This window comes from Mastomys coucha, unplaced genomic scaffold, assembly GCF_008632895.1.
Source record: "Mastomys coucha isolate ucsf_1 unplaced genomic scaffold, UCSF_Mcou_1 pScaffold17, whole genome shotgun sequence".
In the NCBI taxonomy this organism is placed as follows: Eukaryota; Metazoa; Chordata; class Mammalia; order Rodentia; family Muridae; genus Mastomys; species Mastomys coucha.
The window spans coordinates 21,414,323-21,433,542 of NW_022196899.1; the positions used below are offsets into that span (position 1 = coordinate 21,414,323).

At 46.1% G+C, this 19,220-nt stretch overlaps 1 protein-coding gene across 3 annotated transcripts in view; it reads left to right on the top strand.

The window, feature by feature from the left end:
* Pld1 (phospholipase D1) overlaps positions 1 to 19,220 on the top strand; it is a 208,772-nt gene that overhangs the window by 94,412 nt on the left and 95,140 nt on the right. For all 3 annotated transcript variants that reach the window (XM_031376479.1, XM_031376480.1, XM_031376478.1), the window contains 5 exons: positions 7,183 to 7,241; positions 8,647 to 8,739; positions 12,466 to 12,618; positions 15,195 to 15,344; positions 16,539 to 16,622. In XM_031376479.1, coding sequence (XP_031232339.1) covers positions 7,183 to 7,241; positions 8,647 to 8,739; positions 12,466 to 12,618; positions 15,195 to 15,344; positions 16,539 to 16,622 — 539 coding nt within the window. The remainder of the gene's footprint in view (positions 1 to 7,182; positions 7,242 to 8,646; positions 8,740 to 12,465; positions 12,619 to 15,194; positions 15,345 to 16,538; positions 16,623 to 19,220) is intronic.

The following is a 19,220-nucleotide window of genomic DNA, read 5'->3' on the forward strand; positions in this document are numbered from 1 at the left end:
GACTTCACAAAGCTGAGACTGACTCCACCTCAAGAAACAAACAAAAAGCGTACTGTTTTGGGAGCTTGTATTTTTTTTTTTTTTTGCCAGAAGTTTGGATGATTCTCATCAGGAAGATTTGGTATGTAAGTTTCCATGCCATGGCACATTTTGGCCCAGATAAAGGACTTTAAAGAAACAGAAAAGAATTTGCTGTTGTAGTATTGGTGCAGAGGGAGCTGGGCTAGGCTTCAATGCACTGGGCTTCAGTTTGCTCAGAGGGTTTTGAGAGACCATGCCAGGTCTCTCCTCTTCCTTTTCAACTGCCCTTTGTTGATTTTGCTTGGCCTAGTGTTTAAAGGGTCTCCACACCTGGCTCCCCCAGGAGCTTACCTCCTTCAGTTCTCCTTACTAACTTGTAAAGTGGGAAAACTTGTAAACTTGTGTCGAAGCAGAAACACAGCTCTCACCCCAGAGGGAACAAGAGGTTTATCAAATAAACACTTTGGTGGGGACCACGGGTAGGCAGGTGGCCACAAAGCAGAGAGACAAGTCTGATGTAGGTTTAGGTAATATTTGATGAGTTTCTCTACCTTTGGACTTGTGGGTGGCAAAGACTGCTCTTTAAAGTTTGGATAGTCACAAGGAAGTTAGGTCAGACACAAGGATACCAAAGACTGGATTTTAAAGGTACACTAAACTGTCCAAGATATTTTGGCCCTGGTCTGCAATAGTGTGTCTCTCCATTATTAATTACTCTACCTTGTAGACTCCTTAATGCAAGAGCGGCTTCCCCCTTCCCGTTCTGCTTTTTGAGAACTATCACAGCGGGTTTTGTTTCCCTGGACACAATTTGGCCATTTTAGGAGCTGACTGGAAAATGTTTTTCTCCCAGAGAATGAAAGGAAGCCAGATAAGTAACAGTAAATGTGGTGGTTTTTTTTTTCCCCCTTAAGATTAAAATCTGGACATAGAACACAATGCCCAGTTTCCAAGAAAAGGCCATGAAGTGATGGGAGCCCAAGGCAGGTGGCCCTCAGTGTGGGTTGTTCCCTCTCTACTGAGGTGCTTTCTCTCCAGGGTGGAGATTAGCTTGAAATCTTAGATAAAACACCTCCTCCCTCCCTGCCCAGAGATCAATAATTCTGAATTCACTTCTCCCCTCCTATTGTAGGGCAAGTAAAATTAACTCGAGAGGACTAGGTAAGGAATACAGAGACACAGTTTCCATGGCAACAGAGAGAGGCTGTGCTGACTTTAAAAGGCTGCATTTTCAAATGAACTGGTTGGGTGTGTGCTGTTTTTCATGACCGAACCTTAGATCCTGGAGGGACCATAAGCCTTTGTCCAGCCTCTCTCTTCTCCCCATAGATCTGGATGTCTTAGTCTCCTGTAGCTGTGTAGGCTGGTTTACTCCGGAGGCAGCTATTCTTGGTGGACCTGGGCCTGCCTCTCACCGACTCTCGTTGCACGTGGTCCTGGCAGAAGCTCTTGTCCTTGTTGTGTCTTAGAGCTTCCTGGTTGGCCATTCTTTCCGTATTTCTACTGAAGCAGGAAAGGGACCTTTGAAGATTGCTTTCCTTTATAACACCAGGATGGCCAAAATAGACAATGGGCAGGTGATTGACAAATCATCTCCTCAGGTGTCAGACTGTTAGCCTGAGGGTGAGTTGCTTGCTGGTTGCCATGGAAACCTGTGTCCTCTACCTTTTTTTTTTATTTTATTTTTAAGTATCTGATATCTGGCATTTTCTGCCAGAGACCACTTTCTACCTAGTACCAAGAACATTTTTAATTGCATTGATTTGCAACTGCCTCTTCTAAGATGAGACTAGGAAAGTATGGCTGGGTGCTTTAGGGAGTAAGCCTGCCCTGGGGGTACTGCTCCAATACAGTGTTTCTAAGGCTTAGTTGCAAGGAGCACCTGTCTCAGTAGACAATGGAATTCTTAGCGTTGAAGAAACACTAAGAAGGTTGAGCAACATAATCTATTAAAAATAGTTCGGGCTGGAGAGAGAGATGGCTCAGTGGTTAAGAGCACTGACTGCTCTTCCAGAGGTCCTGAGTTCAATTCCCAGCAACCACATGGTGGCTCACAACCATCTGTAATGGGGATCCGATGCCCTCTTCTGGTGCGTCTGCCGACAGCGACAGTGTACTCACATACATGAAATAAATAAATCTTTTTAAAAAAAGATTAATTTACTTATAAAAAAATAGTTCATGCTTTGCTAATTAGTTTTGCCTCCCTTTTAACCTTACCACACTTCTTTCAATATGATAAAAATATATTAGAATGCGTATGGCGGGAGATGTCTTTCCTCCTCTAATGGTATTGGCTCTTCCTTGAAATCTCTTCACTCAAAACTTTTGCAAGTTACTAAGAGCATTCTTATTTTTTTTTTTTTTTTGGTATGTAGCTTTTTGTTTATTTAATTTTTAAGTGTGCATGTGTAAGTTTGGGCACATGTGTTCCACCACACATCCATGGAGGTCAGGTGTTCACTTTTTCCTTCTGCCGTAGGGCCTGGGGGTTGAACTCGGGTGTTTAGACCAGCGCAGCAAGCGCCTTTACCCATTGATCCATCCTGCTAGCTCTTGTGTGGGCTTTTTGAAATAGGGTCTCACTATGTAGCCTTGGCTCCTTTGGAATTTACAGTATAGACCAAGTTCACCTTAAACTTGTAGTAATCTTCTCACCTCAGTTTCCTGAAGAAAATTCTGAGTACTTTCTACCAAGCCTGACCTCCAAGACTCATACAATAGGAGAGGAACCATTCTCAAAAGTTGAAATCTAACCAAGACCTAGGAGGCCTGACAATCAAGAACATACACACACACACACACACAATAAAAGTTTGTTTGTTTGGTTGGTTTTTTTTGAGACAGGGTTTCTCTGTGTAGCCCTGGCTGTCCCGTAACTCACTCTGTAGACCAGGCTGGCCTCGAACTCAGAAATCTGCCTGCCTCTGCCTCCCAAGTGCTGGGACTAAAGGCGTGCGCCACCACAGCCCGGACTCTTGCTTTTCTAAGCATCCATTGCCTCCCCATCCTGGGGAGGATCTTTTCTGTCGAGGGTTTTCTTTTTCTGATTCACTCTGTCCCAAGGGATGGATGACCTTGAACTCCAGAGTCTGCCGCCTTCCTCTCCCCTGTGCTGGGATTGCAAATGTTCACCACCACCATCAGGGAGTGTATGAGGTGCTTGGGGTAGAACCAAGACTCTGTGCTTGCTAAAGCAGCACTCCACTTACAGAGCCAACCTTCCCAGCTTATCTTTGTTTGCCTATCTGGCTGTTGCTGACATGGTCCGAGGATCCCTGACACACCTGGTCTTATACTGCTTTAAAAAGGAACCAGTAAATTGGGCACGTTCCATGTTTAATCCTAGCTGCTGCAAGCGCTTTTTGAGACAAACCGCTGGCCTGTGTTAAGCCCAGCATGCTGGAAATTCATCTTTCATTTTCTCTCTCCCTCTGAGTTTGCAGTTTGCCCGCACCTCACTGTTGATGCAGGGAACACATCTGAGTGAGAGAGATGTTGAGCTGGGTATGGTGGTGCACTTCTGATTTCAACACTCAGGAGACTGAGGCAGGAGGACATGGGGTTTGAGGTTAATCTGGGCTACTTAAGATAAGACTTGTCTCAAAGACAAAGCAAAACAACAAAGCAAAACAACAAATGTACACGCCCACACTCACATCCCCCCACCCCCAAAGAGAGAGAGAGGGAGGGAGAGAGAGAGAGAGAGAGAGAGAGAGAGAGAGAGAGAGAGAGAGAGAGAGAGAGAACACGGATGAATGTTAAATGGCGTGGTGACTTTTGTCAGACTTGATAACACCTGCCCCCCCCACCCCCCACCCCCGTTATATGGTCGTGTTTACTAAGCTTCAAGGATTGGCAGATCAGAACCTTAGTGCCACATTGAGTTCCCTGACTGTTAAGATCCCTTTTGTAACATAGATTTTCTTGAGACGGGGACTCATGTAGTTCAGGCTGAGGGATGACTTCCAATATCTGATTCCCCAGATTTTAGCTCTCAAGTGTCTGAGACCTGGCTTTATATTTGTAGCTTGTATTCATAAATTCTCCCGTGCTACCTCCACCCACACTGTGTAACCCCCCTAGTCTCTGTTAACACTGCAGGGGAAAGGTGTAAATTTGTAACAAGGACTCCATGGCCCCTACAGACCGAAAGATTTCTCCAGTTGTGTTTTGTTTTGGTATAAAGAAGATCTGGTTCCTTTTTGTGTTGGAGAAAATCGTAATATCAAGTGGCATTTAAGATAACTTGAGAAGAACCACTTAATGACGTGTGAGCACGCATGTTAAAAAAAAAAGTCTTAGTAAATGGTATCCATGAAACTGATCCTCCTCCTTCCCAACTCCAAGTCATTCTGCCAGTGAGTCTGGAAGCTCAGGCCTGTGATCCCAGATACTCTACAAGCTGAGGCAGGAAAGGTGGAGGCCTGGGCTATAGAGTAAATCCAAGTCCAACCCTGACAGGTATGGTTCAGAGAGCCCCTTCTCCTCTTGAGGACTAGGCAAAGTCCAGAGGAATGGGTGGAGTCTGTGGTCTGCTTCTCCCTCCAGGCCTGGAGTCCGGATGGAGTGGAGTCCGCAGAACCCTGGTCTGTCCAGGAATGCTGGAAGAATGTTACAGCCCTTAGAAAAGGAGTAAAGAGGTTCAGGCGGCTGGCATGGCCTCAGATGTCTTTGCCCTGGTCTCCAGCCAGCTGCAGTTAGAGGTGGCAATGTCGGGGGCCAGCGCTCCGATCTGAACCTCTGCGAGTCGGGGGAGCCAGGCAGGTGGGTCCCAAGATCCATGGATGCTTTGGTGCAGAGCGTCCCAAGTGTTCCAGTTCACGAAAGCCATCCTTGGTAAACAACAGCTTGTGTTGTTTTATTCCACGTGGACAGGTACTATATGAACCTTTGGGGGTGCGATAGGGTTCTGGGGATGAATGCATTCATTCCATTGGCTGAGGCTAAGATGTGTGTGTGTGGGGGTGCTCTGGAGCTGTCCAGCGGCCGTGGGTGAAAGGGGGGCTGGAAATGAAAAAGGAAGGGGTGTGAGAGAAGGAGGAAGCCAAGACCAAAGTTCTGACCAAGGCTCAAAGTTCTGACATGCAGCACTGCGTTTATAGAGAGAGCCCACAGACCCATCCTTGCAAAGCAAGCTCAGCGGGCAGTCTACTCCTGTAGGGAATGGCAGGTGCAGCAAGGTGGAAGACACCGCTTGGTCCTTAAGGTCCAACCGCGGCAAGCGCTTCAAGGCTGGGGGAAGGGCACAACGCTCTATTTGCATGGTGAAGAATTCCAGGTGCTGGGCTATGCTGGTGGTCACCAGGTTATGTGCTGTGAGGCAGGCGGTTATGTGCTATGAAACCGGGAAGGAGTCAGTCCCACTCTTGCAGGGCTCGGGATGAGATTTAACTCTCAGGTTTTGAGATTGCCAGGGTAGGAACATGCTGCCCTTTGCCAGTTCCACGTCAGTTCCGCTGATAGTTGTACGTGCCCCACAGAACCAAGTGAAACCCTGACTCAAAGGAAAGAGACTTGAGAGCATAGCTCAGCGGTAGAGAGACCCTGCCTGGTGTGACTGAAGACTTAGATTCAAGCCCTAGTGCTGGGGAAAATTCTGCTGCACCCAATGCAGCCTGAATCTCTTCAGTCTTCCAGGCCGTGTGATTTTTATCCTTGGTTGTGGAATAATTGATCACAGTGTGAACCCCAAGACTGTGCCATTTACTGGAAAAACCCGTTTCTAGTTGTGGTATGGTTCAGCCCTTTAATCCAAGAACTTTCTTGATTATTGTAAACGGGATTATAAAAGGTCAACCACGGGTCAAGAGGCAGAGCAAGCAACTATTTGATAGGAAGCAGACATAGATAGGATTATTAAGAAAACCCTTAGAGAATAAGAGGGTGTCTTAGTCATGGTTTCTATTCCTGCATAAACATCATGACCAGGAAGCAAGTTGGGGAGGAAAGGGTTTATTTGGCTTACTTCCACATTGCTGTTGATCATCAGAGGAAGTCAGGACTGGAACTCAAGCAGGTCAGGAAGCAGGAGCTGATGCAGAGGCCATGGAGAGATGTTCCTTACTGGCTTGCTTTTTTCTGGCTTGCTCAGCCTGCTCTCTTATAGAACCCAAGACTTCCAGCCCAGGGATGGCACCACCCACAAGGGGTCCTACCCCCTTGATCACTAATTGAGAAAATGCCCCACAGCTGGACCTCATGGAGGCACTTCCCCAACTGTAGCTCCTTTCTCTGTGATAACTCCAGCCTGTGTCAAGTTGACACACAAAACCAGCCAGTACAGCGGGAGTCAGGAGGACAGATAGAGAGACGCACAGAAGTAGAAGGGAGGCACATTCGGTTTGAGGGAGGGTTTGGAGAAGGCATGAGAGAGGGGACATTGGCTGAGGAGGAAGGTCGGCGGGGGCTTCCTCTGCCTCTCTGAGCTAGCAGGCTTTCACCCCAGCAGCTGGGTCCCGAGTCCAGTCGATTTGGGTAAGAAACGGTTGAGATGTTGTTGCACAGCAATGCCCCTTCCTCCTTTTCTCCATCCCTCACCCCTCACTTTTGCTTGCTCGAGATTAGCTCATCTTCTAGACACCCCCGTCATCCTCCATGCATTGCTTTATTTTGTACGCATTGTGCCATGAAACCCTTTCCTCTAATAGCAAGAAATGAAAAGGATTGTGAGTAAAGTCCCCCTCCACAGCCTCCAGGGTGTTCTCTCCATCCCCGGATACACAATAGTGTTCTCTCCATCCCCGGATACACAATACTTTCTTGATTGTGTTTTAATTATATACATCCCTTTTTGTTGTTTTGTTTTAAATGAGAAACCAAGTCTCATGGAGCGCAGGCTGACCTTGAACTCACGTCACTGTGCAGTCAGCTTAACCTGATCATCCTCTTTCCATCTCCCAAGTGCTGCATGTCAGATGCACGTGTCTAGGCTGGGCCCATATGCTTTTCCTTAGCTGTCTGTGCTACGCTGCTGTGACAGACCCACCTAGTCTGTGGAGTGAACGAACACATTTACACCTGGCGGCAAGAATACGCGGGCTTCCGTAACCTGTGAATGCCTTCTTCTCCTTCCATCTGTGATTCTTTTCTTTCCTTCTGATCTATTTTGTTTTCTAAAGTGTTTTTTTGTCCTTTTTGTTTTGTTTTGTTTCGTTTTAGACAGAGTTCCTTGATGTAAGCCAGCTGTCTTTCATCCATGATCTGGGACCAAAGGGCCTGTAAGTTCCAGGGTCTATACAAGCCAGTGCGAAGGAGCTGGTGGGTTTGAGTGCCTGATGCAGCAGCTGGTGACAGGAGCGGGAGCCAGGCCTTCCTGGGTTCTCCCACCCGACTTCAAACAACTACAGTGAGGTGCTCCTGTGAAGCAGAGCGCCCCCTTCAGGAAACAGGGGCTGCAGCTAGCCCATTTTTCTGGTGTGCTGACCCACTGTAACCCACCAGGGGGAACGTTCAATACACATAGTCAATATCCTCACAGGAGTGAGGAATCAACTACACAAGATGTCTTCTCTGAATCACTTCTGCAAGCTGTTTGCAGTTCCTCTTGATAGTTACTTAAAAATACCTTGTGAAATGTATAAATAAAGTCACAGGGAATGTACTCAGTGGCTATTTTTCCTTCACAATAACAGGGCTTGCTCATATAAAGAGCTTGCCTTTTTAATGATTTTTAAAATTAGTTTTAACTATGTATATATGCATGTTTGTGCATAGGTATGTGCATATATATGCAGGTGCCTCTGTAGAGGTCAGAAGAGGGTGTCTGTCTGATCCCTGGAGTTGGACTCATAGATGCTGTGAGCTGACCAATGTGGGTGCAGGTCCTCTGCTACAGCAAATGTATTCTTACCCTCTGAGCTGTTACTCCAGCCCCAGAGCTTACACTTTTAATTTTAGCTAAGAGCAATGCTGGTAGTTGTTTTAAAATTAATTTTTCTTTTCTTAAATTATTGTTATTGTACATCTTTCGAAATCAAGATATTAGGGTTTTGTTTTTTGGTTTTTTGGGGTTTTTTTTGTTTGTTTTTGTTTTTTTGAGATAGTCTCATGTAGCCCAGGTTTGCCTGGAATTCTTTTATGTAGCTGAGATCAACCTTGAATAATTGATTTTTCTATCTGTAACACCCAAATTCTGGGATGCTAGGCATATGCTACTGTGAGAAGCTAAAATGGTTACCACTTGCATAGCCGTTAGCTCTGGTCTGCTTTCTTCATATGGCTTGGTTGATAGAGATGTGTGTGAAGCCATGTGAAAATGTGCTGGACTCAGGGTGGGGGTGGGGCCCATTGCTCTTCTCTGCTGCAGTTACAGTGGCTGCAGGGAGGGCTTAGCATTAAGGTCAGGAGCCAGGGTACAAAGCTCCTACTGTACTGACAAATCCCTGGCTCATAAATGCAGAAAGGGCTACATCTGACCAAGGGGCCTCTTACAAGAGTCCCTGCTGGTGTGCCCGCCCAGGCTGACAAAGAGCAGTAAGCAAGTGGAAGGTGATGATCGGGAGGGGAGAGGAAGTTATATGAGAGTCCATGGATGGTGTATATGGTCCCAGGCAGTGAGGCTGAGCAAGCCAAGTGTGACCTGCTAAGTGTGAACATGATGGCCTAATGTGATGTCTCCTTCAGGGAAGGAATGATCATGAAGAGATCTGGGGGACACAGGATACCAGGTGTGAATTGCTGTGGCCACGGAAGAGCCTGCTACCGGTGGTCAAAGAGGTAGGACTGGAACTTGGGGGGGTTGGTTTTGTGTGTTTGGTTGAATAAACGGAGCATTCAGGTGTTTGAATCCTAGCTTCGCTCAGTTGTTTTGAGATGTAGCCCAGTCTGGACTCAGCCGCTCTGTGGTTTAGATGAATCTGGACCTCCTGCTACTCGTTTCTTGGCTTGCCAAGCGGGGCGGTGCAGATATTTTACCACCGTGTGCGCAGCTCCCAGACTACAGGATGAAATTTTAAAGAGAGACAGTTTTTTCTAACTCGGCTAGCTCCCAAACGATTGAGACAAGAGCTTCTGATTTATTCAGTGAGCTTTAAGCACAATAACTGAGCCGCTATCCTAATACTCTTTGCTATCTATCTATTTCCTCAGCCATACACCCCGAGTTTCTTGCAGGTTGAATGGCCCCGACTTGTTCTGTTCCATGTGTGTCACCATGACAAACTTCCTTGGTGACTCCTCTTTATACCCAACCCCAACCTCATGTTGACCTTCTTCCTTTTGCTCCACCCCATGGCTCTTCTTTACTGGACCCTCACCTGTCATGTGGCCAGCTCTTTCTCCCTGCCTCTTCTCTCTCAGGCACCTGGCTGGGATTGGAAGTCTGGCCCTTCCATTCATTGGCCGCTCAGCCTTTTACTATCCAGAGATAACTGGGGAGCATTCTTTACACCACACTGATGCAGGAGAGTCTTCAATATGCATTACAGTGCGTGTGTCCAGACTATAACTAGATCTCAGGGCACAGAAATCAGCATCCGAATGCATGAAGAAAAAGACCAACCCCCAACATCGTTCTTGATCTTGCTGCATCTGCTTAGAATAGAAGCGGTGGTGCACAAAAGCCAGAGACTCGCGCTTGGGTTGTCTTCTTACTCTAAACTGTAGAGAACTTTGGGAAGAGGCTGACCTGAAGATACGAGGGTGTGAGGAAGCCAGTTACAGAGACATTCTCAGGAAGCTGCAGCTAGAAAGACCAGGGACGGGAGCCCCAGAGGGCCAAGGATGACGCAAAGTCGCCATGCATGCAGGAAGAGGATGGAGTCATAGGATTTGGCTGCCGCTGAGGCCTTTCCACTCTAACTGTGGCATCTCCCAAGGTGGTTGTTCCAGACTCATGTGGCCCTGATGACCACTCCTATCTTTTTTGCTTAAGTCATTTGCTATGAGCCTGCCCCAGCTTTCCACACCTAAGCTTTACAACCCAGTGAAGATTTTTTTTTTTCCTTCCCAGAGACTCTGGGCTGCCAGATCAGGCTGGGGGGTGGGGACTTATTGGAGCCATTGGGGGCCCCTGACTCAGGCTAGCACCTCTGGTCAGCGTTCAGTGGCTCCTGACTCTGGTCAGCGCCACCTCGTTATGGGACTCAGACATGCCACTGATTATTGATTGAATGAATAAGTCAACAACTGAGCCATGTGACAGTGGGCGTGCTGTCACCTGCCACAGCAAAATCACTCTAGGTGATTCCAACACCATACACTGCATGCAAATAATAGGTACACACAGCAGGAGAATTCAACATTTAGAATACGCCCAGGAATGAATCCTTACTGAAGCTGCTAGCCACCGTAGGAGGAAGCCCTTGGTTGGGCTCATGGAGCTCTGAGGAGAATGAGGTCATGTGAAAGCCGGGAAGCAGCAGGAGTGCTGTCCATCTGAGTTGTCGTGAGAGTCTCGTGGGAAGCCCCTGGCACTGTGACGGCAAGGATCTGGGGTGCAGCATTGGTCATAGGAGCCCAGTCAAAGGTCCCCAGGACCAGTTTTGAGCTCTGAACCCCTCAGAGGGCCAACAACAGACAGCAGGGGATGATTTTGTTACTGATACAAACTTTGGAAGGAATTATGTTTCAGTCACAAAAGACTATGATTCTTCCTGGACGCCATTTTTGTTGTTTTAAGTTTGGCAAATATCTGGGTGCAGACTGCAGCCTCACCTCCATGTTTGTTTGCCCTGAGTCACATCGAAGGGAGTTAAAATAGCGGACATCATTGGTGGACGATGGTGTTCAGAGGACAGTGTCAGTGTGGAAGGTTTCATACAGATTGACAACTGGTATTTAGTAGTAATGGGCATTACTTCTAAAGGTGACATTCACTCATAATATGTAGTTTTCAATTTTTGCCTTTAATTCTAACAGTCAAAAAAACAGAGACAGGTGGATCTCTGAATTTGAGTCAAACCTGATCTGTATGAGACCCTGCCATTTTTTTTAATTAATTTTTTGTTTTGTAAACTATCAGAAGCATTCTAAATCACGTATTTTTTCTAGCTGGACAAAGTGAAGTAGGACAGACAGGGGAAGATGAACCTCCAATCAAGTCTCATGATGGCCTTGTGTCAAGGACAGCTCAAAATAGAGAGAAAAGTTTTAAGTAGCAATTAATCCTCCACCTCCATTTTTACACAGTCTCCCTCTGTAACCAACGTTGGATTGGAACTCAGAGCAATCCTCCTGTATTGGCCTTCCATGTGTTGGGATTATAGACACCAGCCACTGTACCCTGCCAAGATCCCCCGCCCTTCTTTTTTTCCCTGGGAGGGTCAGCTCTGTTTTGGTGTGGCATCTCTCCAGGGACACTGACCTTTGTGGTCAGGTGTTGTCTTACTGTGATCTTGATGATGCCTGTCTGAGTAACTGGATCACATACTTCCTTTACCGTAGGCTACCTGCCCCATCTCCTCCACCAGCCAGGAAAGAGACAGCTCATATGACTACCCAGATGCCAATGACACTAAGAAGTCAGTGCAGATTTGTCTGCCTTATGGCTCTGCCCATTGGAGTACACCTCAGCTAGTAGATTTAGTAAAGGATTGTTCTAGATGATTTTACATTGATCTACTTATTTTCGGGGGGAGTTGGGTGCTCTTCAGCCTTCAGACCCTCAATGTCACCTCGGCTCATGTCTGGCTCTCTCTGCATGCATGCTCTCCCCACACTTGCAGTGTGCCTATACTTCAGTCTCCGTGCTGTCTCTACTGTAACAGATGGCCTTGACCCTGCCCCATGTGTTGGGATCTTTCCTATCCTTGCTCACATACCAGCTCTTTGCCGCTAGGACCAAGGATCCCCCTCTTCCTGCACCCATCGGCCCTCTTCCCTTAAAGTGCCCACCCACTTATCCAGGAAGGGCCCTGGTTTCCATCACCAGTGGCTTCTTTGGGGACAGACATCCGTCTGCTTTATTTTCCGCACTTTTGCAGTAACTCCCGGTTTGCTATCCCACTCCTCCATCATGAGGCTCCCAAGTACTGAGCGGAATGAAGTACTTTGGAGAGCTACTTCCATGCTCTTACGCATCACACCCAGACAGCAGAAAGGCTTGTTTTGTAGTAATTGCTCTCCCCACTAGGAATCAGACCCCGTACTTGGGCATGCTAGGCAAGCGCTGTGCCAATGAGCTACCTCCCTAGCTCACCTTGGGCATGCCAGGCAAGCATTGTGCCAATGAGCTACCTCCCTAGCTCACCTTGGGCATGCCAGGCAAGCATTGTGCCAATGACCTACCTCCCTAGCTCACCTTGGGCATGCCAGGCAAGCATTGTGCCAATGAACTACCTCCCTAGCTCTTGTTTCATGGTGATCTTTAAAAGGCACGAATCCCCTAGGTGAGACATGACATCATCTCCATAGTCTGCCAGAGTGTATCCTTAAGACTTAAGTAGTAATTGATCCTCTTGCTTTAGTTATTTGGCTTTGAGACCTCCTATTGTCTCCTTCCAGGTGGTTGATCGTCAAAGACTCCTTCCTGCTGTATATGAAGCCAGACAGCGGGGCTATTGCCTTCGTCCTCCTTGTAGATAAAGAATTCAGAATCAAAGTGGGAAGGAAGGAGACGGAAACAAAATATGGACTTCGAATCGATAATCTTTCAAGGTAGACATTTTTAATGTTTTTTTTTTTTTTCCGAGTCTCTGAGAGGTTAAAATTTTAACCATAAAGGAGGAAATTAGGTTGAAATGTTAGCGATTGTTCCTTGGAGCCCATCCTCCATGAGAAGTAACAGACCTTACCTTTGCCATTGTATGTGTTTTTTCATTAAAGATTCATATTACTTGTGATGGTTGTGGTGTATGGGATGGGGAGGGGTATGTACATGTGGATGAATACAGATGCCTGCTGAGGTTAGAAGAGGGCATTGGATCTCCTGGAGCTGGAGAACAAAGTTTTTGCTACCCCATCTACTAGTTTGCCAAATGAATCTATTTGGAATTTGCCTATTTCATTAGTGTGTACATATGTGTTCATGTAGGTTTCTTTCTGGCAGATTGTAGCCATTACCTTGAAAAAACACGTGTGTGCATGTGTTTGTGTGTGTAATGTGTATGTGCATGCGTGTGTGCATGTATTTGTGTGTGCATATGCACGTGTGAGATCTCTTTCATGCATATGAATATTCATAACTTCTTTTTGCACAGTTGCAGTAGACATTTAGATCCCTCCAAATACATGTTTGTGTATGCCATGTGTACCTGCATGCGTGCTTGTATGTGTGCATGTGTGTAAGATGCTACTGGGTGTAAAAGAACACAGAGCATCCTGCTTCTCTCCTAGAAGGGGACACTCAGGACATTACTGAAATGACCTTTTTCTTTAGCTTCCTTACCTCCACTCCCCACACCAAGTGAACCTGTTTGAACCCAGGGTTTTCCTGTCTCCTTCCAAGCACAAGTGTCCCCTGTCATTTTAGCCAACAAGCCCAGCGTCTCCATTTACTTAGAGCTGCTTTCTCTATCTTATTTGAAGTGCCCCTGCCCCAGCCTTCTGGCTCTCTCTGTGCCAGTGCTCTTAACAGTGCCTGCTCACGTGTTTATTATTTTTGCCTCCTCCCTCTTGTTCCTTCTTTTATTTATTCATCCATTTATTTTGTCTATGCGTGTGAGTCAGTCCATTTCTCCCACCATGCAGGTCTGGGAGATTGAACTCAGGTTGTTGAGCTTGTACCCACTGAGCCATCTCGCTGGCTTTCTTATTTTTTTTTACAGGTGTGTGTGTGTGTGTGTGTGTGTGTGAGAGAGAGAGAGAGAATGGGGGTGCATGAGTGCCACATCACACATGTGGGAGTCACAGGAGAGCTTCATGAAGTCTGTTCTCCCTTTATATGGTTTCAGGGATGGAGTTTGGGTTGCCAGGCTTGCGATACAACCCTTTAGTCTGCTGAGCCATCTGGCTCATCTTCATTCTCTCCCGGACCATTAGGCCTGCTATGTGTCTCTCCCAGGCATCCATCTTCCCAGCACAGGTTTGACCAAAGAGCAGGAGGACCCCAGGCATCTTCTGAGCCCTCTTGCTCCTGCATGACTCCAGTGCTACCCCTTTTGGGGAAGCTTCTCTCCCACCCCAAGCTATCTCACCTTCCTATCCCCATGCCTCACCAGCATCAGTCCTTCTGTTGGACAGTAGCTTTCTAAGGCTGGCATCCCTCTGTGAAGCCCTGAGAGGAGCTGTCTAGACATCCCCGAGTTTTATAAATAGTTAATTGTAAAGCCTGTGTATATGGCTTTTTTCTATGCTTTCTATGAGAACCGTTATACCCCACCCCCAATAATTAAACAGAAGCAAAGCTCTGCCTTTTAACTCAGTCCTACATGATCAGCATGGCGTATGGCAGCTAGTGCCAGACCTTCCTGTCACTTGAACTTCAATTCAAGGTAACTTATTTTCATCTCTTGGTCTTAGTCATTCATTCTGACAACTGACAATTATTTTTTTCTATATTCTATCAGAATTCTCAATGTTTTTAATCCTGTAAGAAATTAAGGTTGCTTGCTTATGTGATAGAAAAACCCAACGTAAACTGTCTTATTCCAGAGCACCTTAATCAGCCATGTTGGGGTGATTAATTTTTAAGATAAACTATGCCATTAAGACACGTTTTCCTAAGTCTGTTTAGCTTTGGCATCTGTGATGTGCCATCTCCCCAGATGAGTCCCCTTCTGGTGGCAAGATGGCTGCTGTGTCCTCAGACCTACTCTCATGGGCAGGACTGGCTTTTGTGGCCTTGCCCCAGCCCTCAGGGCTAGAGGAATAGGTTTGCTGCTTTGCAGAACTTTGCTGGATTCAAAGAAGGAAAGGAAGGACTCCCCGAAAGCACATCAAAAGCCCAGGTAGTCAGTGCAATGAGAACTGTGCTGGAGGAGCCAGCAACTCTGACAGAGCGGGACATTCCTTTATATCGCTTCCACAACCCTCCTGGTTTCCCAGCACAGTTCAAGGTCTGCATTAAACACCCTAATGTGTGCGTGGGCGAGTGAAGAGCCTGAGGAGTAAGCTTTCACCCAGTCAGTGTTTTGAGGAACTCTACTAAGATGTTCTAGAAGCTCACTTTTTAAATGCTCGTTGACTAGAAATTTCAATTCGTGTTTGCTGCGGCATGTTTAATCTTTAAGTCTCCTTTAAGAGATAGAACTCAGAGTAAACTCCCAACAACCCACTTTTGCTTCTCTTTCAAGGACTCTGATTTTGAAATGTAACAGCTACAGACACGCTCGGTGGTGGGGAGGCGCCATAGAGGAGTTCATCCAGAAACACGGCACTGACTTCCTCAGAGAGCATCGCTTCGGTTCCTACGCCGCTATCCACGAGAACACCCTAGCTAAGTGGTGAGGCACTGTCGCTTGCAGGTGTTCATTTCCTATTGTAATGGGTTAAATTTTCCTGGGATCAGCTTCCAAACTAAACCAGAAATTATTCAGTGAACTCCCGAGGTCTCCTCTTTCCTAGGCTGCTGTAGGGTTGTAGGATCACAGGTTAGGTTTTTTTTGTTTGTTTGTTTTTGGTTTTGTTTTTTTCTGAGACAGGGTTTCTCTGTGTAGCCCTGGCTGTCCTGGAACTCACTCTGTAGATCAGGCTGGGCTAGAACTCGAAATCCACCTGTCTCTGCCTCCCAAGTGCTGGGATCAAAGGTGTGCGCCACCACTGCCTGGCTAGATTTTTAATTTTGGTTCTTGAAGGGTTTTTTTAATGGGGACCTTATCTGCCTTTAGATTTGGAACTTTGATTTGTTTTGTGAGATAGGACCTTTTGAAACTATTCTGGCTGTCAATTTGCTATGTGGCCAAAGATGGTCTTGAACTCCAGAGCTCCTTGCCTCACCTCCTAAGTGCCGAGATTGCGAGCCTCCCCCACTGTGCCTGGATTTTAAAAATCAACTTAAGAACTAGGTACATAGCTCAGTTACAGTGTTCCTCTAGGATGCATGAATCCCCGACTGGATTCCCAGCACCCTATAAAACCAGGGATGGTGGCACAGGAGGGTAATCCCAGCAACTGGGAAGTGGAGGCAGATGGGTGCTTACTTGAAGGTCATGTTTCCATTCAGAGGCCTGTCTAAGCTACCCGAGACCCAGTTCTAAAAAGAAAAACAGAATGTATATATCTCTTAAAGGCACAAATGGAAGTGTGTTTAAATTATTTATGCACTTTCTACTCATGCGTTTGAGCTGGTCTCTTAGACTCAGAAGAAAGACCATCTGGTAAGGAGGTTCTGTAAGATGGATGGATCTGCTGCTGTCTGAGCACAGACTGCCTGGTCAGTTTCCTAACTGTCCTTCCTAGGTCATAGAGGGAGGAGAGATTGTGTTTTCAGTCTCGTCTCCAGTTACTTAAAGTAAAATGGTGGTAATGTAGACCAGGCAGAGCCCTCCGTGCTTTGCTTGAACCTAGCGTGTGTTTTTGTTGTTGCTGTTTTGTCTGTCATTATTTTTTTTTCTGTATTTTGTTATTTTCTGACTTGTTTAATTAAAAAAAAATTAAAACAAAGGAACCAACAAAGGAACCAAATCTTTTTCTTCCAGGTATGTGAATGCCAAAGGTTACTTTGAAGATATCGCAAATGCAATGGAAGGGGCATCGGAAGAGATTTTTATCACAGATTGGTGGTTAGTATTTGTCGTGAGAATGTTGCCTGGAAGCTTCTACCCTTAGAAATGTGGTATTAATAGGGGAATCCCACCCATGAAGCCAACAGTAGCCGTGAGGGCTTGGCCCCGTCTCAACCCACTGAGTAGTTGACATCAGTGACAGACTTTCCAAAATTAGTCCTTCAGACATTACCCTGGTCCAGGTTCTCATTGTTGTGGCAGAAGTATTATAAGGGAGGAGGGGTTAGCCTTGGCTCACAATGAAAGGTTACAGTCCATCGGGGCTGTGGCAGGTAGACCTGGAGCCCGGTGCATGAAGAGCTGTCACTTTATATTCATGGTCAGGAAGCGGAGGGAGATGACCACCTGTGTCCTTCTCGCATTCTCCTTATTCAGTCTAGGATGCCAACTCATAGATGATCGATGTGCTCCCATAGTTGGGACAGGTCTTCCCACTTGAGCTTACCGAATCTAAAAAACCCCTTCACAGACCTGCCCAGAGCTTTGTTGCCAACATGACTCTAGATTCTATTAAGGTGACAACCAGTGTTAATTATTGCAAGCTATTTCTTTTTTTCTTATTTTTTTAAAAAAATTAATTAATTTGTTTATTTACTTTTACATCTCAATATCAACCCCTGTCTCCATAAAATTGAAGTAACATCTTGTATTTTCAAATTTATTTCACTTCGTGCGTATGGATGTTTTTTCTGCATGTCTGTTTGTATGTTACATTTGTGGCAGGTGCCCTTGGGGGCCAGAATAGGGCATCGGATATCCTGCGACTAGGGTTAAGATTCGGTTGTCAGATACCATGTGGGCACTGGGAATAGAACCTGGATCCTATGGTAGAGGAGACACTGCTCTCAACCACTGAGCCATACCTCCAGCTGCAAACACCTCCTTAAAGTATTTAACTTGAATGGTTTAGAAGCAGAAGTACAAATATTTGTGTTGATAAATATGTTACCATGCACATGTGGATGCAGGAAGTGCATCGTATCTAGGGATCTTTCCATCTCTTAGCGTGTCCTTCACGTGGCCCAAGGAGCAGCTCTTGAACTTTCCCTCTGACACTGAAGTACTTGCTGTTACTGTTAAAAGGACCAGGCCAGGAAAGCACTTTCAGCCTTCTATTAGATTTTAACTGCCTCACCTGCTGTGAAAACCACCACGGAGTCTTGATGCTTATTAAAGCCACTAGAACTCTCCTATCTAAAGCTCCTTGGCTCCTGGGGAGTTCGATCTCTGGAGTTGGTGTAGGTTTTATATTTGTAGCCTGATTTTAGTTCCAGTTACCCATCATCTCAGAAAGTGAAACCCCGTTACGGATGCCAACATTAGGTATGAAATGAAAATGGCCTGGGATGTTGTTGTTGTTCTGGTAGGAGCTGAAGTTTCCTTCAGTTTTCTGGATTCCTAAATCCACCATAGTACCCTTTTGAGAGGGAAGGTTTTGCTTTGTAACCCTGGTAGACTGAAATTCACTCTGTGGTCCAGGATAGCCTTAACTCACAGCATCCCTCTTGCCTCCGTACCCTAAATGCTAGGATTTACCGACTTGAGCCACCATGCCTGGCTCTGAAATTTTGCTTGTGTTTCTAACTCTCTTCCATCCAAATAGTACTCACATATGAAGCTTCAAGATGCCCTCCCGATGTTTTTCTTTTAATCCTGGGTTGGGGGATGGGGAGAGCCACAGGGCTGTGAGTTCATCCTCTGCTCACTGCAGTTACAAGGAAACCTGCAGTTAGCTCTCAGGCCTCCTCCCCTATTTGTTGCTAGTCACTGTTGGGGACAGATGTTCTTTGTTGTGGAGGACTCTCCTGTGATATTTGTGGCCTCCACCGACTAGCTGCCAATAGCAGGACCCCCCCCCCCATTATGACAACCACAAAGTCTTTAGTTATTGCCAAACACTGAATACTTTCTAAGCACTCATAAAAATAAATCCAAAGCTCAATGCCGCACTATATTCATACAAATATCCCTACCACTTTAGCGAGGACGTGAGTGAGTGAACAGAGTTTTTTTTTTTTTTGGCTGAAGCCATATTTTTGTGGAAGAAAATAATGTCTCTTTTGAAGCTGGACAGTAGAATTTAGACTTCTGTTGAAACACCTAGAGCTGGAACCTATGTGATTTCTCCCCCTTTTTAGCAGAGAGTGAATGAGATGTCATTGGTTCCTACAAAGGCCCTGGCCCCACATCTTATGACAACACACATTTTGAAATGAACCCCACCTCCCCCCAAAGTAACTTCTCTAGCTGAGAAAGAAAGTTCTCAGGGCTTTGGACAGTCTCCAGAGTGTGTAGCAGCGTCTTTTGGGCTTTTTTGTTTTTGCTTTTGTTTTTGTTTTTTTGGGTCTGGTTTGGTTTGGTTTTTTTTGAGACAGGGTTTCTCTGTGTAGCCTGGCTGTCCTAGAACTCACTCTGTAGACCAGGATAGCCTCGAACTCAGAAATCTGCCTGCCTCTGCCTCCCAAGTGCTGGGATTAAAGGCGTGCCTGGCTGTTTTTGTTTTTAAATCAGTGATTCCATTAAACAATGAGCATATTCTTGGATACTTGTCACCATTTTAGAGCCCTCCCTTTCCCTCCCCTCCTCTTCCCTCCC